The 23,570-nt window shown below is 36.8% G+C and overlaps 1 protein-coding gene across 1 annotated transcript in view; it reads left to right on the plus strand.

Moving 5' to 3' along the window:
- Window positions 1–23,570, plus strand: part of GABRA1 (gamma-aminobutyric acid type A receptor subunit alpha1) — a 43,060-nt gene that overhangs the window by 10,925 nt on the left and 8,565 nt on the right. Inside the window, 5 exon segments of the mRNA XM_032124586.1 lie at window positions 5,211–5,278; window positions 9,776–9,996; window positions 11,578–11,660; window positions 16,221–16,364; window positions 23,043–23,195. Of these exon segments, the coding sequence (XP_031980477.1) occupies window positions 5,211–5,278; window positions 9,776–9,996; window positions 11,578–11,660; window positions 16,221–16,364; window positions 23,043–23,195 (669 nt within the window).

Below are 23,570 nucleotides of genomic sequence, written 5' to 3' on the forward strand. Positions count from 1 at the left end.
CTCGGTTGCCACCACAGCAGATTTGAAGTGCCACAGTGGAGACAGGGAAGACTTACTTAGGGCAGGTTGTATTTGGTGATGAGATTCATTAACATGAGATCAGGGGCAGCTACAGATTTTCTAAGACTTTCACGTTTTCATAGCACATCTCCTCTCCCTAAAACTAAAGGATACCACATGCTCTGGGGCCTTTTAAAATAGAATAATGGTAAATGTGGCTTATCCCTTTGAGAGGGATTTTGTAGTAGAAAGGTTAATACAGAGCAAACAACAATGGTTTGATTGATTTGACAGACCAGAATCTTCCTGAATCAAATTTGGTTTTATTGTTGGGTTGAATGCCCAGTAGATCACCCCAAGTAGATTATCAACTTGAGTATTGAACAGAATTATACTTATTTTATGCTATTAGTAAAAGGTATTTATTGATGTCTCCTGTGTGATGTTTATCAAAATTGAGTGGGACTGCCCTTAAGTGGAACATCAGTCAATCTCAGGCAATTCTTTACTTCTGCAGAGCGGAAGGGATGGGAAAATGAACCTCGCATGTTAATTAAATTTTAAGATTCAGTTGCATGAGAACATTACACATAAACATGATAAAATTTCCTCTTGGTTATTGAGGTCCAAATGGAAATTGCATTTTATTTTAACATATCTGAACTAATATAAAGTTTAGGGAAAATAAGGGTTTTGTTTGTATGCATAACCAAAATTAAACTTAAGTGTTCCTCCTCTAAATGAAAAGACCTCACCCCCTACACATGATTCTGTAAGTAAAGGACCAGATGCTACACTTTGTAAAACTGAAGGGGCTGATTATGGTCTTTTTTTTCCACTCTGTAGGCACCACACTAATGTAAAGACAACTGTAAAAAGTGTTAGAAAATCCTAGGAAAATTGATTTAATTAAGGAGTAGGGAAGTAGGTAGGATATGAGCAGGTAGGTAGGATACAGTTTTGAGCTGTTAATTGGCATGTGCAAGTCCCAGTAAATCCAGCGCAGGCTGCAGTGGGCGGTCACAGGACGGCTCCCTCTTCTCCCTTTTGGTCTCTACTCTTACTAAAGCAGCAGCACAAAATTCCTATGAGTGCATTTGTTGTGGTTCTTCAATCAAAACAGTTCACAGGACACAGATGGGCTGATTAGTCTAAGGTATCAAAATTCCTTTTGTTCAAAGCCAGAAGAAAGTCTCCTCCATATTAATAATTGTAGCACAGACGTACACAAGACATGCAGGAAGAACAATTGCATTACCAAAAAATGGAATTAACTTAAACCACTAAAACATGGAATTCAAATAAGCCTTGTGCTCAAATACCAACAGGTCATAAAGGAAAACAGTTAATGTATGGTCTCTCCTGATAAATAGGCTTATTTCCTGCTGTTTAAATAAATCTGTATTTCTTATTTTGTTCTCAATTTATAATCCAGTCACAATTCTAGCAATAATGAGATCCCTGGGAGTTTAAATCAAAATATTTATTGTTACTAATTTTGAGTTTACGCGAGTCTAGCATCATTAGCAAAACACGGTATTTGTGAACAGTAAAATTACAGCAGTTGATGTTGACTGATGCTTTCATAGCTGTATGTGGATCAATTGCCTAAAGCTGTATTCCAGAGTGTCTGGGTGTGGTATTCATCTGCTTTTTTGCTGCTCAGTAACTACTCAGACCCTGTGGTTGCCTTATAGTAAAACCAGTAAGTCATTAATAATTTCCTTAGGGTTTCTTACTTAAATAGTTACATGTTCTACAGATATCTCTACATTACTTACTACTGGTTCATGAGATAGACAGCATGATCAAGAGACATACTTAATACATCTTTAGAACTGCTGGATTTCTCTTCAGCAATCCAGCCAGCTCCTGACCTGTGCCTGTTTTCGTCAATGACTAAGATTTTCTCTAGTTCTCAGTGAAGCTTTTGAATATAACTCGGGATTTGTGGTTCCTGAAAAATGCGTTCTGAGCATTTGAAGCACAATTTAAGCCTTCCCATGATAATCAAGATGCAAATTGAACATGGATAACCTTGATTCTAAATATATATCCTAACTGTATGAGTAAACACATGTCCTGTGCAGGAATGACTCACAACTTCTGAAGCACTTAACAAAGCACAGTTGAATCATCTAATTAGTAAAACAGTAAACAAAAATTTCAAAATTTCCATATGATTTTGGAGTGGCTAATCTTTTTCTGTGTTGATACACACTTTTTCATTGGTCTTGAAAGTGAGGTACACACCAAAGGAAAAAAAAAATTGGTGGTTTGTATATTGGTTTATCTGCATTTGAAGTGATTAGGTGCACTGCAAAAGTGTAATCAGTGTGAAGATAACACAATCTCTTCTGAGTTCACAATCTGAATTTTCTAATTTTCATGTGATTTACATGCCACTTAAATTATTTTCAACATCATATAGAAATAAAAAGCATTGCTTATTTTTTCACTACCTTGGAAATCTTCCTCCTTGGTGCAAAAGTCTTAAGTCTCTATTTTGTGTCCTCAAGTGATTTCCTTAAGCTTCAGCCTCTCTTCTATGACTACCTGTCTCCCAAAGCCAGAATTGAGGATAGCACAACATGGATTGCTGCTGACTCAAAGAGCATATTCTGTGTTTGTGAAAGGCAAACCAGCTGAATCATATTAAATAGAGCCTTGCTCAGAGCTGGGACTCTTAAGGAGCATCCTTTTGCGTCTGAAGAGCTTCTAGAATCTTCTCTCTCCCAAAGTGCCTCAGAGGAAAGAAGACAGAGGGGTGGGGAAGAAGCATGAAAGATATAAAAGCTATTTGAGATTCACTTTTCAGTATTTAAAAGGCCAATAGATTACAGGATGGTATCAGTTTCTCAGTCTTAAGAAAAGGCAGCTGGATTTGGTAGCTGGAGTCCATTCAGCAAAGTTTTACTGGACCCTGTGAAATCTCCATGTCCTTTTTCTGCCCACTATTTCATACATGACCATAGCCTCTTGAGTTTTGTGACAGTGATGGGTTGAAAGACAGAATCCTTTCCTCTCAAGCCAAGTAATTTCTGAACAACCATATGCCTTTTTCAGTTCCAGAAAGTCAAATTCTCACCATGAACTTTTTTAAGTCCAGAGACCACTAGATGTCAAGAAAATACTGAAATTTCTTTAAGTCAATTGCAAAGTTTGTAAGCAACAATGAGGTCCCATATTAATTCAACTGGACACCTAAGGAGGAAATTTCACCTATCCAGTGCTTTTCTCAATACTCACTGTACTTTGTACATGTCTCAGTCACAGATATAAAGAACAAAAATAATATTAAGCAGTTCATCCACAACCCAGTATTTTACTTTCCTTGATTGTGAATAATAAATTGGAAATTTCATCATTTTTATGAGTCCTGAAGATTAATATTGATACCGCATAATTTTTGCATTAATTTATTAACAGATTATGGGTCATCCACTGCATTTCTAGATTGACAGTAGAATCAGATCTAATATTACTTCTTGATTTTTGCTGTGTCTCCTATATTTTACTGTATCTATACTAGATATTTATATGAACTCTTTTCTGTTTTTATATATTTAGAAGTTGCACACTTTTTTTGAATGAAAGTGAAAGACCTGTATGAGCATTGTGGAACACTGATTCTTATTAGAACTTTTGCACAGATACAGAAATGTATATTGTAACTGGCTGCTTAATGCTGATTCCTTATTTTATTTCCCTTCAGTCTAAATTTTCTTGTCAGATGAATTAAATCATATTTAAGCAGGTCAAAGTCTTTCGAATTCAGAGGGTTGTATTAAATTAGGGGGGGTTTCATTAATTATTTTACAATATTTAAATAACATTATACAAATAGCTACATATATATTTATTAGTCTTAGAAAAAATTTGTCTGCTGCATGTCTGCTTACTATACATGTACTATTGTATTTTCTTTAGGATTACTTTTAATATTCCAGATTGCTCAATTTATTTATTTTTTGAAAGTTATTTCAGAAACGCACACATTTGAAACTTCTACCAAAATCCCCATGCTGACTCGTGAATCACAATAGTAAATGTATTCAGTAAATGCATTCAGACTTATGTCACCGTAACTTTGGAAAGCTGATGGGGTTAGCTCCACTCAACACTGCTTGGATTCCTGCCTCCAGGTGGTGTTACTCCCTGCAGCTATATTTAATTCAACAGAGTTATTTTGATATATGCCATCCTGGGTGAATATTTTGCTGTGTGTGCCCTATAAAATACCAGTATGCTCAGAAGTGACTGATCCTGTGTGTGTGTAGAGGGAGAGGAGAGGAAGGGGGGAGGTGAAGCCTGGGTCTTTCTCAAAGGCTCTTTTGCCAGTCCATCTACAGAAGTCAGATGTTTGATCTCTTTCTCGAGGTCAACACCGGTTTAGGTGTCTCAACACCTGTGACCACTAAAGTCACTAGTTTCTTCTGAAATGTCCAAAGGCATTGTGCCATGGAGCAAATGTACATCCTGGAAACCACAGAGGAGTCCAGCTGCATGATACAGCATATACATATAATCTGTGTTATGTACATGTTACAGATTTCTGAAGTATTATTTATACGAATCTATCATTGAGGCTTATAGGACTGGAGAGCTCACTTTCAAAAAACATTTACACAGATTATTTCAGTAGGGAAGTTTAGCTGATGTTTATTTGGAAAAGTTTAAACTCCTTTTTGTTTATTGACGTAAAGGGTAATACAGCCATTTCTAACTCATACCAATAAAGTATATTCATGTTTGTATACACCATAATGTATTCTCTCTTTCTTTCTTCTGTGTTCTTGTGTCCCAATACAAAATACATAACTCGCAAGCCCAGGGTTAATTATTAGAGACCTTATTTTAGTTTTCCCAGAAACTGAGTACCCAATGAGATTATAGAGCACTGGTTATAGTGTCAGACAAGATGATTTATCAAATAGTGAAAAGATTTCCACAACAGCATAACTGCAGCTGCTGTACTGTTACATCTCAAAAAGTTCTGTGGAAAACCTCTAATAAAAAAACTGTTGCTGACAATACTGACTGTGAAATTACATCTAGAAGCATTAAATTACCAGGCCCATATTGCAGACCAATTTCAGAATGGCTAATCAAAGCCAGTAATTTTCCTATTTATTGTGAGAATTGGTAGTGGCTAGATCTAATGAAGACTGTTGATAGTCACTCACTGTCATAATTTCCTGCTTCATCAGAGCGTGTAACTGAAGTGAAAACTGACATCTTCGTCACCAGTTTTGGGCCTGTTTCAGACCATGATATGGTAAGTGATGGCCTATATTTCTACAGCACTCATTTTCTCTTTTTTTAATTTGGAGGATGAAAGATCTATGCAATAACTTATTTACCCCTTTTAAGGCTGGGCTTTCTTTAAGCCCTTGATCCAAAAATGCCATCAGCTTTTATGTGCTACCATTCCTGCTGTTGTCCCTGCATTTAAGTGCCCTGAAATTAGAAGCCTCAGTGACTTTAATAACATGTTTTAACAGACTTTATATTTGCTACATAATATATTATGAAATGCATTAGGGTTTGGATCAGTATTCTTCTGAGAGTGATTGCTTAGGTCCTTGCTGGCACATCACTGATCCAATTTGCCAAGAAAGATGATCATCTGAAAACACAATTAACACGCCTACGGTATGACATCTGTACAGTCTAACCTGTATTTTTATATTAAAAGCTACTGATCAATGGAAAGTGAATTTCCTAGATCTTGGCTGCTAAAGAGAGAAGAGAAGATTAATGAGAGAATTAGTGTCACTTCTTTACGGAATGAATATTAAAATCAAATTGCTAGATAACTGCAGGGAATGGAGAAGTTCAGAAAACTGAATGAAGATGCTGTGAGCCCTGGTCTTAAGAGATATTAAGAGTTGTGTAGAAATACGGATGAGGTACTTAAAATTTTGCATATAAATGAGGTTTGCACAAGGACGTTGCTACTGAGAGGGAAAGCCTGGTCTGCAGCCACCAGTATCTGGTGGATGCTGTATTAGTATGAATGCTAGAAACATCCTTATTAATTTAAATGAAGAAATGAAAGCAGTTCAAACTTGTAGTTGGCTACATTTAGCTAAATACACTTACCAAAAGAAAGATAAAAAAAAAAAAAAAAGAAGAAGAAAAAATAATTAGAGGAAACAAGTACCATTTCTTACTACAAAATTGTCGGCTGCTTAATTTGAACTAAAAATGTAGACGGGCCTTAAACACCAGGTTATTACAAGTTTCTGACTACTCAAAACAATATTAAGGAATGGAAAACCAGAAAAAGTAACTTTTACAAGACAAGTTTATTTTTCTAAGTGAACTTTATGAAAAGACACCAGTTTTTGATTGCTCGGAAAACAGCATTCATAAAACTACAGTCAAATTTATAATTGCAACCAGTGTCATGATACCCATACCACACTGGCTCCTCTTTTTCAGTCAGTTAAACAGGAGAAAGAACCCATCATCCTCTTAGTAAAGTGTGTGACAAAGAAACACAGAGGCAAGTGTTCATATGTTTTGAAAACTAAAGAATTCACAGAAAAGTATTTAGTCTAAAACTCCTACTCACCTCCCATAAAAAGTAACATGTGCAGCCTACTCATGTTAAATCTTTTGCTTGAGGAACTAGGTGTGAAATCAGAGACAGAAAGATAAATTAAAGAGTTTACCAGAATGCAGAGTTTATATTAATTTCACTGCACACTTAGTGCAAAGTCCTCTGCATATGACAGGTTGGTTGCAGACATCCTCAGCTGAGGGCTCCCCAGATTCCCCCTGTGTTGCAGCCCAAACTGTGGGGTGCGGGAGGCTGCACAAGCAGCGGTTTTGGCAGGCAAAGGGAGGATGTGCTGTGTCTGAGCCCGGGCTGGGGCTGAGGCTGGCCAGGGGCTCTTCCAGCTCACACTGAGTGTAAGGAAAGCACAGCCACGCTGAGATGCCGGCACACTTCAGCCATCTGTTTGCAGGGAGCCAGTGAGGCACTTCCATGGATAAATCAGGGAGTGCGTGGTATTCCTACCCACTCTCAATACACTCTTCTAAGAGCAGCATAGACATAACCTGTTATTCTATAAAGAGACTGTCCTGGCTTGTTCTTATACTTGTGAATAAAGTTAAACAGGAGAAAAGCACTTTCTAAAATGAAACCTTTTTATGGAAGAACTTTGCAGGTTTTCAGGCATGTTCACATGGTGGATTGAACTGATCAACAGCTATTTGGCTGTTCTCATAAAAATTGGCATTTTTTTGAATTTTTTTGAAGTGTATTATTTGGAATAAGAAGCATTTTAAAATTAACTTTTTCATAAAGACAGATTTTTTTTTCTAGTAACCCTTCATTCCCAGTTTTTCTGTACTGTAAGCTTTTCAGGAATGATTATCTGTCTTGCTATCTTCCTGTACAGCACCTCATGTAGACCACAGAGTGGTCTGTGAATAAAAAATCTCCAGGGAGAGGTATTAGAAGAATAAATTAGAGAACATTTAAGTCAAAGTGTTAAAAATATTCAATACCATATAATTTATTCAAATTGCAGATAGGAATCTTCTTTTTTTAACTTGCATACTATGGAATGAAGAGTTTCTGCTGCGGAGAATTAATTCCAACTTCCATCTCACTCATATGTTTGAACAGAGGCCACTGCTATTGTACACAGTCTGGAGAAAATCCTTCCGCTCCCTTGTTCTGTATGCCCCCCTGCTGTAGAAGAAAGCCCTAATCAGAGTATCTGATGGCTTGTCCCTAAAGATCAGCTGTCTGTCAGGATCCATTTGAGGAGAATTAATGTACATGCTAAAGCAGGTAGTGAAAGCTGAAAAGCTGAGATATCTCAGCCAAAATTAATTCATTCTATATAGTGCGATGGCCTGGGACAGGGAAAGATTCAGTCTGTGCCAGGCATGACCTGTCAGCTACTTTTTAGTTGATTTTTATCTTAAGCTGTCAGGACTGTTATCAAATCTTTCTGACTCCTTGTCCTTTTCCAGCAAATGAACCTTGTGTTTGTATAAAGTGAAAAGCCATACTCTCTTTTCTCAACCTATTCCACCTCCCACTCACTTCCTTTGCAGTTGAAAGAGAAAAAGGGAATGGCTAACATGCACACTGAAATGATGTCACCTTCTGGGCATGTCTTTTACCTTTCCCATGTGTGTAGGAGAAAATGTTCTTTGGTGCTAGTAAAACATGGAGGAAATCCAAAATTTTAATGATTGATACTGTCTTTTACACCTCCTTCTCTCCTACTCTGCTGCACACCTGGGACAGGATTTTGTCACAGTTCAACATAAGGCCATGACCCAGCAAAATTCTGAAGCAAGTAATTGGTTACAAGCGCAAACTGCTTTCGCTGAAGCTGAATAAATTCAGGCTTCAGCAGTTCACTAAGCAAGTGATTAAAAAAATGGAAATACAACTAAGTATGCACCCAAATGATTCACAGGTATGGGATATAAATAAAATAAAATTAAATTTAAAAATCCACCAAATGAACCCAAAATGATAACACCCCACATAACTACATTTCCATGTCAACAAAAAATTTATTCAGGCATTTCATACCCTAAAAGCAGGAAAAATACCCATCAGTAAGAATCACCATTCTTTCTTGCTAATGGTTGCACAAGGAATAAACAGCTCAAAAGTGCTTATGTAGTATAGAGTGTTGCTGGTTGTTAAAAAGAAAAAACCACAAATCTAAAGGAATTTGCTGTGGAGGCATTTTGTATACTCCTTCCTGAATGTTCTTCTTTACTCACATGTGTATCAGGACAGCTCTTTTCCTTATAGCTCTGTGTGCCTTCACACACGGAAGTTCTCTCTATTTCAGGATTTGTCATCTCCATTGGTGGGACATCTCAGCAAAGGTTCCATTTCTCAGCCAAGAGAGTCTCATTCAGGGTAGTTTAGAAACACATTTAGATAACTGCTTTTGGTGTTTATCACAATATCAAAGATGGAAGGGGCAGGATAATCCCATACTGAACTCCCATGTCAGGGCGGAATTTTTCCTCAGGAAAATGCTATATTGCACTGCATTCAGTTTTTCACATTTTTACCACACATACCTCTATATTTTGTGTAAAATATTCCAACATATCTTTCTTACTTTCTTTCATATTTCTTTCATATTGTAGTGAGTGTTGGTTGTTTTGGTTGTCCCCATGTCCACTGCTTCTCTCTGCACTGGCCCAGTCCATGTGTAATCAGATTGTAACTTTCGGCCCAAAGCTGTCCTCAGCTTGTGCTCTTTGTAGTCCAATGATTTAGCCCAATGCACCATTCCACATCTCATCAATCAGACCACATAATTTTAGTGAACTGTGAACTTTCTGCAGGTTGATTACGTGTTTATGCTAACGAGACTTTTAGAACAAAAGGTCCGGTCTCACAAGGCTTATTTTACTCTGACACACATTTCCTGTGCCACGCATACTGGCCACCCAGCTGCAGCTTTAAATTACAGTTTAAGTGGGAAAAGGGTGAATTATTTTGTTTCCATTTTATCATATCTAACTCATGTGCAAATTTTGAAATACTATTCTTCCTGATGTTTATTCTGTTGAACACAGTAATGATACTGTAACTGTTTAATAACCAGCTTTAGGTACATTGTAAGTAATACAGAAAATAAACATTCTGCTTATGACAAATTTCATTAATAGTCATCTTGCTTCTAGGGAATGGTAAGAACACACTTTTCAAGTTCTCATATTGCAACACATGACATCCTAAGTGTTTCCCTTTTTTTCTGAATTGATGTAGGAATACACTATAGATGTATTTTTCCGCCAAAGCTGGAAAGATGAGAGATTAAAGTTCAAAGGACCTATGACAGTTCTCCGGTTAAATAATTTAATGGCCAGCAAAATTTGGACACCTGATACCTTTTTTCACAATGGAAAGAAGTCAGTGGCTCATAACATGACGATGCCAAATAAACTATTACGAATTACAGAGGATGGGACGTTGCTATACACAATGAGGTGAGCCCTAAAAATTACATTGTTCATTTAGTTTTACAATTTAACTTGTGAAAGCATATTTTCCAGACAGGAAACTGGTTCCTTTTTGAGCATAATTTGATTCCTGCTTAATAATTATTTTCACAATAGACCTTGAGATGATGGGCAAACTGAGCTGTTTGCAGTGTTTATTTTTCCTCTCCTGCTGTGCTACCTCTATAGTCCTTGGATGTGTCTTAATGCTTGCATTTAAAAGAGTTCTTATGGTATTAGTAATCCATCAGTTTGCAGAGGATCTTAATTTGGCATTGCTTTCAAGGATTCCATAAGCAAGTATAATAAAACCTGAAAGTTTAATATAATCTGTACTCCTAAATTGTGTGCAAGGGTCTTTAATCTTTGGATCCCATAGAAAGCAGATTCTAACAACTAACAGATGCACACAGAATTCATTGACCATTCTTAATATTTCTTGTGCTTGGGATTATAAAGCATGACAGCATAAAAATAGACATTTCTTGTTCCATTGATTAAAGCATTTGGAAAGTTAGGAGAAAAAATTATTTTTGTGCTGACAGCATTCATTGGAAATATATTATTCTCTTCATGGATAACTGAACTTTACCTGTCCAGTTGAGTTAATAAATCCTTTTGAAATAATGATGATATACAGTCATGTAAACATCCTGGATTAAAAACCTACAAATTAAAGAATGAAAAGAACGGTATGTTGTCTCTATAGAGCTGCACATCCCCCCTTTATGTCTCCCATGGAATCAAAACAAGGTATAAAGGGATTCTGTTGACTTCAAGTCAAAATGGATAACTTAGTACACAGGTAAACACTGAGTTTTCTTTAAAAAATTTTAAAGATGTTTTTAAAATCAGAGCAAGGGTTTGGAGAAAACAAAGTCTCCAGGCATTTGGGATGTTCAATTTATTGTGCAACATCTTTCACGACTGCCTAGACTGAAGCAAAATCTGCTTGGCTGGTAGCTACACAAGCCTAGGTCAATCAATTTTTCTTGTCTTTCTAAATGCTCAGCTGTTAGGGATTTAATCCACAGGAGAACTACCGTGGCAGCATATTGTTCACATGTGTCTCTTCTTTTGATCATAAACATTTCTATTTCCTCACTGTAAAGACAAGTGCCTTAGTGCAATCTTCTGCCTACTATTCAAGTACTACTGTTCACTCCTTGCTGATGCGTGGTATGTGACTGTTTCCAGTTCATTTAATCTCTTTTGTTGAGAAACATGTTCGCACTCAAGCTGATAGCAATGAAATGATTTCAGCAAATGTCTGAGCATCCAGAGTGGGCCAATTTAATGATGGCAGCAAGGAAGCAATTGCAGTTGCTAATAGATTTTAATACTCACACCAAGTTAGAAGCCTGAGACTGCCTCTGATGTACCGTGAGGAAGGGCAGAGGGGCAGAGCAGTCATACCCCTAGCCAGACAATTCTGGTCCCTTTGTAACTGCTTATGAATCACATAACAGGTACTGTGCTATACTTATGCTATGTATCTTAATAGAAATCTATTTGCTATTTCTATGAAACTAGAATAAATGTATCCTTTTGCTCATTAATCCATTATAGATTGACTGTGAGAGCAGAATGTCCAATGCATTTAGAAGACTTTCCTATGGATGCACATGCTTGCCCCTTGAAATTTGGAAGCTGTAAGTTTATTTTAAATGGAGGTTTCTCCCTTTTTAGGCCACTTTAAAAGAGTGTTTTGCAACTGAGAAAACCTCAAGGTTTTAATCTTGTGTGTTTTTCACGGTTTTGTCAGGATTGTATTTTTATTCTTTTATATATATATATTTAATATAAAGTATATTTATATGTATTTTATATATATATATTTAATATATATATATTTAATATAATGGAACTCTTTTATTTATCTTAAATATCTTACAATGTGATGCCTGGACATTCACAAAAGATGAAAATGACAGTGCTTTAAATAGCTAGAAGAGTAGTTTGTCACATAGAAAATGCTGTTAATCTTACAGTTGCTTTGTTTTGTTGAAACCTAGAGTTGACCGAAAGTTAAAGAAAAGTAGTACACGCCATGGATAACTGAATTGGTTTAGGTGAAAACAGTTCTGCTACCATAGTCTCGGTATGTTTAGATCAACATTTTTCCTAGGATTAGAAGATACTCATATTACACCATGAAACATTTTTGGAAGTGAAAAATCTCAGAAATCTCTAAATAGAGTCCTACACTTGCAGCAGCATACATAGCCCTAGATGAGAGAACATACTGAACAAAGTCATATAATTGAAATCAGTGCAATAACTGACAAAGCTTTTCCTAAGTTGAGAATTTTCCCCAAAATTTCAATTTGAATAGCAACCAACCTGACACTTGGTTAAACATAATATTTTTAGAAATTAAATGAAAAAAAAAAAAAAAGGGAAGGGGGGAGGGAGACTAATTTACTATAGTTCATTTAACAGACAGGGAAGTTAAATATATGGAAGATGGAAGTGTACAAATTGTTTCCTCAATGGCTACTTTTTTTCTAACAGAAATTGGTCGTTTCACTGATAATGGATACTTAGTGGCTTGATCAATTTTAGAAGTCAACAAACAAAAAAACACAATTCATTCTTCACATGGTACCCAACAGGGTGATAATTTACTTTGGGCTGAACAGCTCTATGTTTGCCATGAGACAGCACTGGTGTTTTGTTTTTAAAGAGCTGCTAATCTCCTAGATAAGGCTTAGAGAACAAAAAGCTCATACAACCTTGGAGTATAACTGACAAGAATAGTTTACTCCTTGAATGTTTTCTTAGAGCACTTCTAATAAATCTTTCCAAATCTCCCGTGAAACAGAGAGGAGTGGGAGGGAGCTTTACTCCAGCTTATAATAGGACAGATACTGCAGTGGGTTCTTGATTAATAAGAGATCTGTGCACCCGAGATCCCAGTGAGATCTGGGCTGCAGGATCAAATTTCTTCTGATGTCCTCATTAAAGTGTCCCTGTGGGGTCCATGCTGGAACTTCGAGGTAGGGAGATGGCTAATCTTGCAAAAAACCTGCTAATGACAATTTAAACCAGGAACAGTTTCCGAACAAATTTGACTTACTAGACTAAATTATATAGATTTGACAAGACACGTATCACCACATCTGTGCATCACTGAACCATAGCCCAAATACCAGACCTTCCCTAGTATGAACAATATTTCCCATTCTTTTCCTACACTGAGTTCTTTCTGGCTCACTTTGTCCCAGATTAGTGTACTCTTCGTTCACAAAGTGCACGGCTTTCCAGATTACTGAGGACTTTGCCTCAGTTAAATGACTAAGATTTGCAGAAATTATTAAATAAAAGGGATAGATAATGTGGATCTGCATAAAGTCCAGAACCACACCAGAAGGCAAGAACAAGACAGCAGAAAAACATGCAAGTGTATCTGCATCTTTTGTATCTAAATTGATTTCTTTCCTAAAAAAAATATTTTCATAATGCACATAATTTTCTTAATTGACCAAAAAAAATCACTGATATTTTTTATCGAAAGGCCATTTCTTACACCACTCAAAGGCAATAACTGACATTCTAAGCTCAGAGTACAGCTGTGGACTGTCATGTTTTACAGGTTTTTTAAATTTTTTTTTTGTTTGAACACTAATGTTCCATGCAGCTGTCCTAAATTGGGCCTAGAAAAACAAGTAACTCCAAATGCTTGGAAGGATCATTAGACAAAATCAGGGAGTTTTCAGGGTAACTTTGCATTCACCCACTAATTCAGACGAGCTCCTAATCTGGTATCCTCATAGGGAGGAGTTCCTTCTGTAACAGGGTTTTACTGCAAACACTGCATGAAGAATTCACTGTCTAAAACAGCCCTTAAAGCTGGATCTATCCCTTCCTTCTCATCAGATCATATGCCATAATTATCAAGTTACAGAATATTTCTCTCAATATTTATTGATATAAATAGAAATATCTCCCACAGGACAAATGGCTGGACCCAAGCACGTTATGAAAGTGGGACTCACTGTTATACATAGAAAAAGAACAGATCTTATAATTAATTGCCACTTTTTAAGTGAGAATCATATTTAAATACATTTGGGACATTTTTGTCAAACTAAAGCAATTAACTATAATAATCTTAATGGACTGGAAAATTTACTGAAAAATGCATTTAATTGTCACAAAATCCATGCTTAAAGTGCAGACTACAATCTAACACTTAGCTCCCCAAGGTAGTGTTTGCCTAGCTCCATTTGTTTTAGTTTAAATTGGATAAGAGGTTTTTTATATCCTCCACTGTTACTCATCACTTGTTGGAGCTGGATTCCTAAAAGCCTCACAATGAAGAAGTTGTACATCTCCTGTGGACTCTGCCCATACTGTAGGGACCAATAAATGTTTGACCCAGCTCCAAGGCTAAAGTGATTTGCCGAACAGCAGCTTAAGCTAGAGGTTACTTCCGTGTAAATTCAATGTGACAAATGCTAAAGAAATTCTGGAAAAACAAAATGCCATATGTTGGCAAAACAAAATCAGAAAGGCAGATGCTCTCCTCAACTCTTACCACAAACATCTGATTGTCAGTTTAAAACTGTGTCCATTCTGGAAACCAGCAGTGACAGGACCAGACGGCTGTGTTGCTGCTTATGCAACGTGAATTGGAAGCCAAGGGGGGCAGCTGAATCGAGCACCAAATCTGGCAGCTCATTTCTAGTACTGCCCAGTGCACTCCCTTCCTTTTAACCCAATCCAGCTGTTCTCAGTAGCTCAGAAAAGCACTCCTCTGTCTTCCAAGATATTCTCCTACTCCAGAACAAATGCTTGAAAATTAATATTATTTCTGTCTTTATGTGACTAGATTAGCAAGTCAATTTCTCTGTTTACTGTGTCCATTATTTTTAAAGTCAGAATTATTAAGATGCAGATTTGCTTTTGCCATTGATTCCAAAAACATATTCCAAGGTAAGTTACAGTGCTTAGCAAATATGAAGCTCGAGGATCAAAGCCCCCTTCAGCTTCAATAATGCAGAATCAAATGCCATGCAATTAATTTACTAGCACATTCTATCCAACCACCTCGTCAATTACTAGCTGTTATCTCTTACACTGGTAAGACAAAATTGCTGACTCACAAATGAGGTCAAGTGAATCAGATTCCTCCCTTTCCCTTCCTGCTTGTCAGTCTGAAAAAAGGGAAATTCTCATGTTGTAGGTAGAATCCTGCTGTCATTTTGGATGCCCTAAGATGTTGCATATGACTTCAGCTGCCTTTGTTGGGTGCAAGCTTGATGTAGGCTCTGGCCACACGTTCATTCCCATTCATGCCTTTGGATACTCTTTAGGTGTAAAGAATTACATGAAACGCCTCTGTGTAGTCAATTAACTCCCACCCAAATACTCTGAGTGAGAGCTGCCAGATTCCAGACTGCACAAACTGACAGGAGAATTTTACTACGGAATTAGGATTAAAAATATTTATGTGTACCTCGATTCCCGAAATAACATAAATAACAGCACAAAGCCCTCAGTGGCATATGTAGATGGTACTGAACTATCTCTGTAACACACCAGACTGCTTGGGTTTGGAGAGCCCATGGTGCTTTTCTTTTGCCTTGTTCCAAACTCAAGTCTTGAGTGTGAGAACTACTCAGAAATAATGAAAGCAAAAAAAAAAAATAGAGTAATCGTGCTTTAAATGCACTCTCTCCTAGGCAGCCTCAGACATGTCTGCTAGGCCTGTTTTACAGCATGGGCAGTGTGATGGGGGCATGACCAAATGGGGAGCTGTAGCCAGGCTGAGGATGAGAAGATCACTGAAGCCACTCTGAGAAGGACTTACAGAGGTCCAGATAACATCACACTATGAAAAATTGAAAAGTCTGGGGCTCAACTTACCTGAAAATTGCTAAAAGTTAGAAAAAGGGTTGGGGTTCTTACATGCTTGTGAAATTCCACTTCTCACTCTCACTCCTTTACATAGGCAGGAAATATATAAGAGAGAAATATTTTCATGCCATTGAGGACCAAACTTAATCCAGCCCTACAGCAGGTATTTAGCAATTTTATAAAAGTCAATTGTATTTCCCACAGATTAATTCCAGTAAGATAGTTGTGGGTTTCCACAGATAATTAAAGAGAATTAAATATTCGAACTACTGGTCAAAACATTGTTCTGATAAAGCCATAAGGCAACAGAAAGTGCAAAGCTTAAATGCAATGTATTTCTTTTAAATTAGATGCTTACACCAGAGCAGAGGTTGTGTATGAATGGACACGGGAACCAGCAAGGTCAGTGGTTGTGGCTGAAGATGGCTCTCGACTAAACCAGTATGATCTGCTTGGACAAACTGTGGACTCTGGAATTGTGCAGTCCAGTACAGGTCTGTGAAAATTTTTTTGGAAGGGTGATATTTAACTGTCATTACATAATTCAGGCAGGATTAAAAAATACAAAGACATAAGACTGAGGGGTAAATTATAATATAGGTGCTTCAGATTAGGCAAACATGACTCTGAAAAGATAATACATTCTGGGATTATTTTCCTACCTCAACTGGTAGTAAAAATATTTTAACAATTAAAAAGCTTCCTACAGTGTCATATCTAGACAGAAAAACCAATAATTTACATTATAAAGAAGCACTTCTCATGTTCTTATATTATCTGCTTACTATACAGACTTATAAAAATAGCATAACAATATGAATCTTCAAAGATCATATTTCTGGAGGCAGTGAAGTTGCTAAAAGCAAGTACAGTTTCTCAGGGAGGTATTTAGAGAATGAAAAAAACTGTCATCAAATTCAAAACCATCTGAACTACCCAAACAGTATTTAGTTTAATGCTGGCACCAGATTTAACTCCAAAAATTTAATGATATACAGAAATACAGCTGACATTTTTAGTATGATATACCTGTAACCTTGAAGCTGGCTAGAGCCCCTTATTTTTTAACTGTGCAGTGTTTGTTTCAAGATGTAAATTTTTTTTTAGTTTATTTTCTAATAATTTGGAAGATCTAAATGCAGTAAGAAACTGAGCACTGGACATGAACAAGAGCTCTGTTGACCAGATTGACTGGTCAATGGACCAAAAGCAACACTACTTTAGGAGAAGTGGTTGTATTGCTTTGTGACTTAGCGAGAAGTTCACTTACAGCTGCATAAACCAAATTCCCTAATGTGTTGTTGTTAAAGTCAATGAACATTTAAGGGAAAGTGAGTCAGTTTAAGGCGAGCTGTAATTTATGTCTGAATTTTTTATTTAGCTTGCTAAAATATATTCATAAGCTCTATTAAGCCTAGAAAAGTTCTCATAGACAAGTTTCTAGGTTACTGCTTGGAAGCTTCTGTTCAGTTGATATAATTGTAAAAGTAAGTGGGATGGCAATAATAGGAACTTTGCATAAGAACAGCATCAACACAACTGCTCTCATTGCTGAGCACAGAGGTGTGCAACAGGCAGGTAAAAAGAAAAGGGGAGAACTCTTGACCTTCCCACAGATGGAAATGTTGCCATTGGCTTTTCTGCAGCCAGTAATTCACCACAACTGCCCTTTGCTGAAAAGTCAATAGGATTTGAGGGGAACAGAGGGAGCTCAGCTCCTGGTTCTCTCAGAGTGACCTCACCAGCCTGTGGGGCTGCCTTTGCTCCCTGCTTGCTGCATGTGCTCTAAGGGCAGTAGGATAATCAGAAAAGACTCATGAGTTTGAGAACATAACTAAACCAAATAGAAGTGCCAGACATGGTTCAGGGTAATTAGAGAGCAATGTGAGGAGCATGCTATAAATTGTTAAGAAGGGCAGATAAGAAATTTTCAAACAGAACTGAAACATAAGTGTAAGATTTCTTTATGCATTTCCATTAAAAACCAATTTTTTTTTGCCCATGCTATTTCAAGGGTTTGAATTCTGCCTCCTTTTTCTACCTGAAGAAACTCTTTACCATTCCTATCTATAAAGTTAAATACAGTATAGTGAATATATAAAATATGCTGAGATGAAGATATTGTTGTCTAGATGCTGATAAACCATACAAAGAACTAAATGCAATAGTTACCAAAACTAAAACCAATCCCATTAGAGAATCTTTTTAGTATTTACAAATTTACAATCCTCTTTAATTAGTAGCTGATAAGAATATACAGTTATGGAAGAAACATATTTATTGCTAGCAAATTCAAAGTCTTCAAGGAAAATTTTTCATTACTTGCTTTGGAAAGAAAAATACTTTGCTTTCCCCATACTAAAGGTGAGGATCAGAAGTAGTTAATAATTCCTTTTCTCCCTCTTGAAGTAGGTGGGCAGGTAGTCTCAACAGAATCTTCCAGCACATCTTTGTCCTCTGATCATCTCTGGTTTAAGATGCGACATATCTAATGAAAATTATGAAATTCCTCCCCGCTTTCAGAGTCATGGATAGTGACTCATCTTCCAAAAAGACAAAAGGAATTGAAGTCAATCTTCACTTAAGAGTTCTCAACACACCTTTATTACGCCAGAAAATAAAGCTCTTTTGCAGCTAATTCAGTGCATCACCAGAGCAATATACAACATCTTGGGCAACTCTAAGATGATACTCAGAGTTGTGTGGAATTCTAGATACTTGTTTGCCCAAGGATTCGGGTGGAGCCAGGTTATTCTAAACATTCTCAAAACTATTAAATGATTTCATGGATCTTGTTGTGGTTTGACACTGGCCCAACGCCAGGCACCTACAAGAGTCGCTCGCTGGGCAGAGGAGAGGAAAAAAATTAACATAGGGTTCATGAATTGAGATAAGGACCGGGAGAAAACACTTCAAGGGCAAAACAGACTCAACTTAATTTGCAAAGTGAATTCATTACCAACAGAATCAGAGGAGGATAATGAGAAGTAAAATAAGCCCTTAAAACACCTTTTTTTTTTTTCCCCAACCCCTCCCTCCTTCCCACTGACACTGCATGGTGGTTTTTGGTCAGTTCATTTATCCGAGATTTTTTTTCCACTGCTCTGGGAGAGGAGTCCTTCCCCTGTGAGACCGCGGGGTCCCTTCCCATGGGAGACAGTTCTCCATGAACCTCTCCAACGTGGGTCCACTCTCACAAGCAGCAGTCCTACTGCACCTGCTGCAACATGAGTCCCTCCCACGGGCACACAGTCCCCCAAAACTGCTGTGCTGTGGGTCACTCCTCCACAGGGTGCAGTCCTCCAAGGACAGGCTGCTCCAGCCTGGAAGCAGGGCCCTCTCTCTCCACTGGGTCTTCCACTGGATCACAGCCTCCTCCAGGCACCCACCCACTCCGGCACGGGCACCTCCCCCACGGGCTGTGGGTGGATCTCTGCATCCCCCGTGGATCCCCATGGGCTGCAGGGGCACAGCTGCTTCACCATGGTCATCGCTACGGCCTGCAGAGGCATCTTGGCTCTGGAGCCTGGAGCCCCTCCTGCCCCTCCTTCTTCACTGACCTTGGTGTGTCCATGTTGTTTCTCTCACATGTTCTCACCTCCTCCTCTTCTCTGACTAGAAGAAAAACTGGGTGTACTTTGTTTTGATTTTCTTCTTAAATGTGTTATCACAGAGGTTTTACTGTCATCTCTAATTCACCCAGCTTTGGCCAGCAGCGCGTTCATCTTCAGAGCCATCAGGGATTGGCTCTGCTGGACGTAGTTGAATCTTCCAGCAGCTTCTCACAGAAGCCACCTCTGTGGCTGCCCTGCTACCAAAACCAGGCCCTGCAAAACCAACACAATCTATAGAGTGCTTTTTTCTTCTTTAATTTCTTCCTTGGCTAGTAGGCCACCTGCAATTCTTATTTATGGATATAGAGCAAGATAACTACAAACACTGTTTTTTTAATGACAAGAGAAGCTTGAAACAAGAAAACTTTTTTTATTGTATAGTTTATTCATCTATTCTAGCAATGGAATATGCAGGTACTACAGGCTTAAAAATAGTATTAAGTGAAATGATAATTATTGCTGCTGCTGTTTTGTTTAAGCAGAGTCATCCATTTTTTATTTGCATGTAAAATTTGTGTCACTCTCCAGTTATGGATTCATATTGACTCAGAAAGAGTTTAAAATGATCCTTTTTGTGAGCACTTAACAAACACTTAAAGGGCTTGTGCAAGTTTCTATTTATATAGAATTACTTTGCCACCTTGAAAACATTGCTTTGCACTGAGAATCATCAGGATTCAAACTCAAAACAGTCTATTTTTTTCTTATCTTTTGTAAATCTACAGAGATAATGTTGTTCTTAAGAGTTTTTTTTACTGAGTTACATGGCATAAATACGAAATGATAAATACGTTGTTTTAAATTAATGGCAAGGAAAGCCTATGTCTCTACTTACAGTAATAGGAAAAGTATTGTTATAGCTCTAACTCAGTCCCCACCTCAAACCTTACTTTCGATGTGATGCACATTAACTTTAGGTGCTGATAAATCTGGCTTTTTACAAATAGTTTACAAACCACTGAGAAATAGCTTTAATGTAACTTTACTGAATTATCAACTACTTTCTTCTAAGGGCACAGGTTAGTTTATAGCACCTGCACATTTGACTCAATTATTGCAGTATACTGTAGAATTAAGGGCTGATTAAAAACTGCAGCTACAGAAGCACTGAACACAGATACAGACTCTTCCAGACCTCTGGAAATGTTCCAACATGGACAGTCATTCAAAAATTAAGTTAATATAGATGCAGAACTTGTTTGACAACTTCTAAATGCTTCCTATCATGTATTACATATGAACTAATTTAAACTTCTTGGAATAAATAAAATGAAAACCAGATTTATCTGCACAACACAGTTATTTGTAGACTTCAGGAATTAAGATTAAGCTAAGAAGAAATACCTTTCTAACTTCCTTGGATAAGAAAAGATAAGCGATAAGACAATATCATATGCATTAGCTACAACTTGTGAAATCAGCACTAGCAATCAGACACTGTGAATATAGGCAATATTTTGCTCAAGAGCTATTTGAAATTTTAGATTGTAGGGAATTTTATGGCTGTATTGCAATGCTTTCAAGATAGAATTACAGAGGAATTGGGAAGTTACAAGAGTCAGATCAGCAGCTGTCACAAACGTGGCAACGCTATTCAATTAAAGAAAGCCATAAAATATGGGAAGCTAAAGATTCAGTAAGTAACTGGAGTGCTTTCATGTCCTAGAGTAATTTCAATCAATCTTATCAAACATCTACTACCTTTTAATAAGAGACTGTCCAATAAGTGCAGTCCATTGGTACTGTGGAAACTTAAGAGCATGGTTTTGCCTTGTAACTGAAGTGCAGAGCATTATTCCAGGCCTCTGCTTTGCCTAATTCACTCTTCCCAGCGTTACCTTTAGATAATTTCCAGCTGAGACCTGCTGCAGTGCTTAACAGACCAGAGTAATCCCTGTCTTTTTAATTGCCTTTATGCTTTGGATCTTGTTCTCATTTTTCCAGAGGTTAAAAATACTTTGATAATTTAAGCAGCTAAATAAAGCTTCAGAGTACAGTGGTGTGTTCACTCTGTATTCTTAGCTTGCCATCTACAATCACTAAATTAATTCTGACATACCGTTGTGCACATTCTATATCTGATTGCATTAGAAGAGCTTCCCACATCATATTTTAAGTAGATAAAATTAAATTATTGGCTCTCCTAGCCAAGACTGGCACCCTTCGTAAAATCATAATCTCTCGTACAGAGGAGAAGGAGGTTGTTTCAGTGAAAATTAAAAAAAGATGAGCAAAGTTCAAGTAATAATTCCCACTATACTATAGCCACTCCTATTTTTGAAATAAAAAGATTTCCTTGTATATCCTTTGCTTTTCCTCTCAATTTAAAATTTATTCTCTTTTCCCTCTTTGCTACTGTCTTTTATATTGAAACATACCGGGAGTATTGTCACATCTTATAAATAAGCTTTCCTTGGGGTTAGATGTTGAGCAAGATTGTTCAAATTAATGTTCTTCTGGACTCTGCATAACAGAAATGGGCATTTGACATGCTCAATGCATAAGTAATCAATGTCTAGACATAGTTTTTCAAACAAGTTTAAGCTTTTCTTGTACAAGAGCAGTTTTCTCCTTCCAGCTGCCTGCATTTTAAAATAGAACTACAGTAATTTCACATCATCTCTGATATAGACAGAAGTTTCCATTCAGTTATGTGTCTTCTTGTTTCATTCCTAAGGTGTTTATTGCATAAGAAGAACCAGTCTACTTAAAAAAAAAAAAAAAAAAAAAAAAAAAAAAAAAAAAAAAAAAAAGTTTTTTTCAATCTTTGGAGAATATACTGTTTTTCAAAATCCATTTTAAATTATATAAATAATGATCTGAAAATGAGCATTATTTGCTCTGCTGGCAAGAAAAGTTTATGGAACGACATTGGTATAGTAGAATATTAAATATATTTATATTTAATTATTAAAAGTATAAATAAAATGTATTTATATATATAACAATTCCTTTTCATAGCATTTGTAGTACCCAGCTCATATGATTTTTTAGATCCAAAAGCATTAGTGCTAATGAAAATATTGTGTGTTATTCTTGCAGTAATAATTTACTTCAGGAGAGAATAATAATTTACTGAGGTACTAAATTAGCTGAACAGGGACACTTCAGAGTACATAAAGCACTGACAGTGGTAATGCAGATAACATCACATCAGCAATTACATCTTAAGCTTGGCCCAACAAAAACACTTCTGGGAGCCTGTCTTGATTTAGTTTTTAGATGATGTTTACGTGGGTATGCTGTGGTGGCTGTCCATCTTCTTCCACAAGAGCTTTGAACAGCCATCAGTTAATGCAGGCTTTCATTCACTATTCAGCAGAGATGAAAATATGTACATTTACTTAGCATTTCCCAGAAATGTCTAATTTTGTATTATTAGGGAAAAATTTAAAAAACGCACCAGGTTTATTAAGTGTTTTCTTTAAAGCTGACCCACTTTGATTTGAGGACTTCTATTTATAATAGGAGTTAATATAATAAAAAAAAATACTTCCTATAAAGACCTCTGATTTGTATATTTATAAAAGCTTTAATGTTCTTTTTTCTTGGTTTTAGGGGAATATGTTGTTATGACTACACATTTTCATTTGAAGAGGAAGATTGGTTACTTTGTCATCCAGACTTATCTGCCATGCATCATGACAGTGATACTGTCACAGGTGTCCTTCTGGCTTAACAGAGAATCTGTTCCAGCAAGAACTGTATTTGGTAAGCAAGACCTATAAGCCTCCTGGCAATAATGAGGCAATTTGGTTTCAGAAATGTTATGGTAAAAGCAGTATTGGAGAACGGTGTAAGCCTAGACATGGTACAGTACACAAGAGCTGACAAATTTCATTGTGAAGACATAGGTCCAAAGCTTTTAAACTGATCTTAAACTGATAAACTCTTTGTAAAAAGAGACCTGAAAATACCTCAAGCCATCTATTACCATTTGTATTTTCCAAAGTAATCAGAATATGAATAAAACATCTCTGACAATGGCAATAATGTTAATCATGAGATTATCAAAAAGGCTTTAATCAAAGGGTATCCATCATTTGACATCTTTAGGCCCTCTGGAAATTCTTACTTTAAATTTTT

This window comes from Corvus moneduloides, chromosome 15 (genome assembly GCF_009650955.1).
Source record: "Corvus moneduloides isolate bCorMon1 chromosome 15, bCorMon1.pri, whole genome shotgun sequence".
Taxonomy (NCBI): domain Eukaryota; kingdom Metazoa; phylum Chordata; class Aves; order Passeriformes; family Corvidae; genus Corvus; species Corvus moneduloides.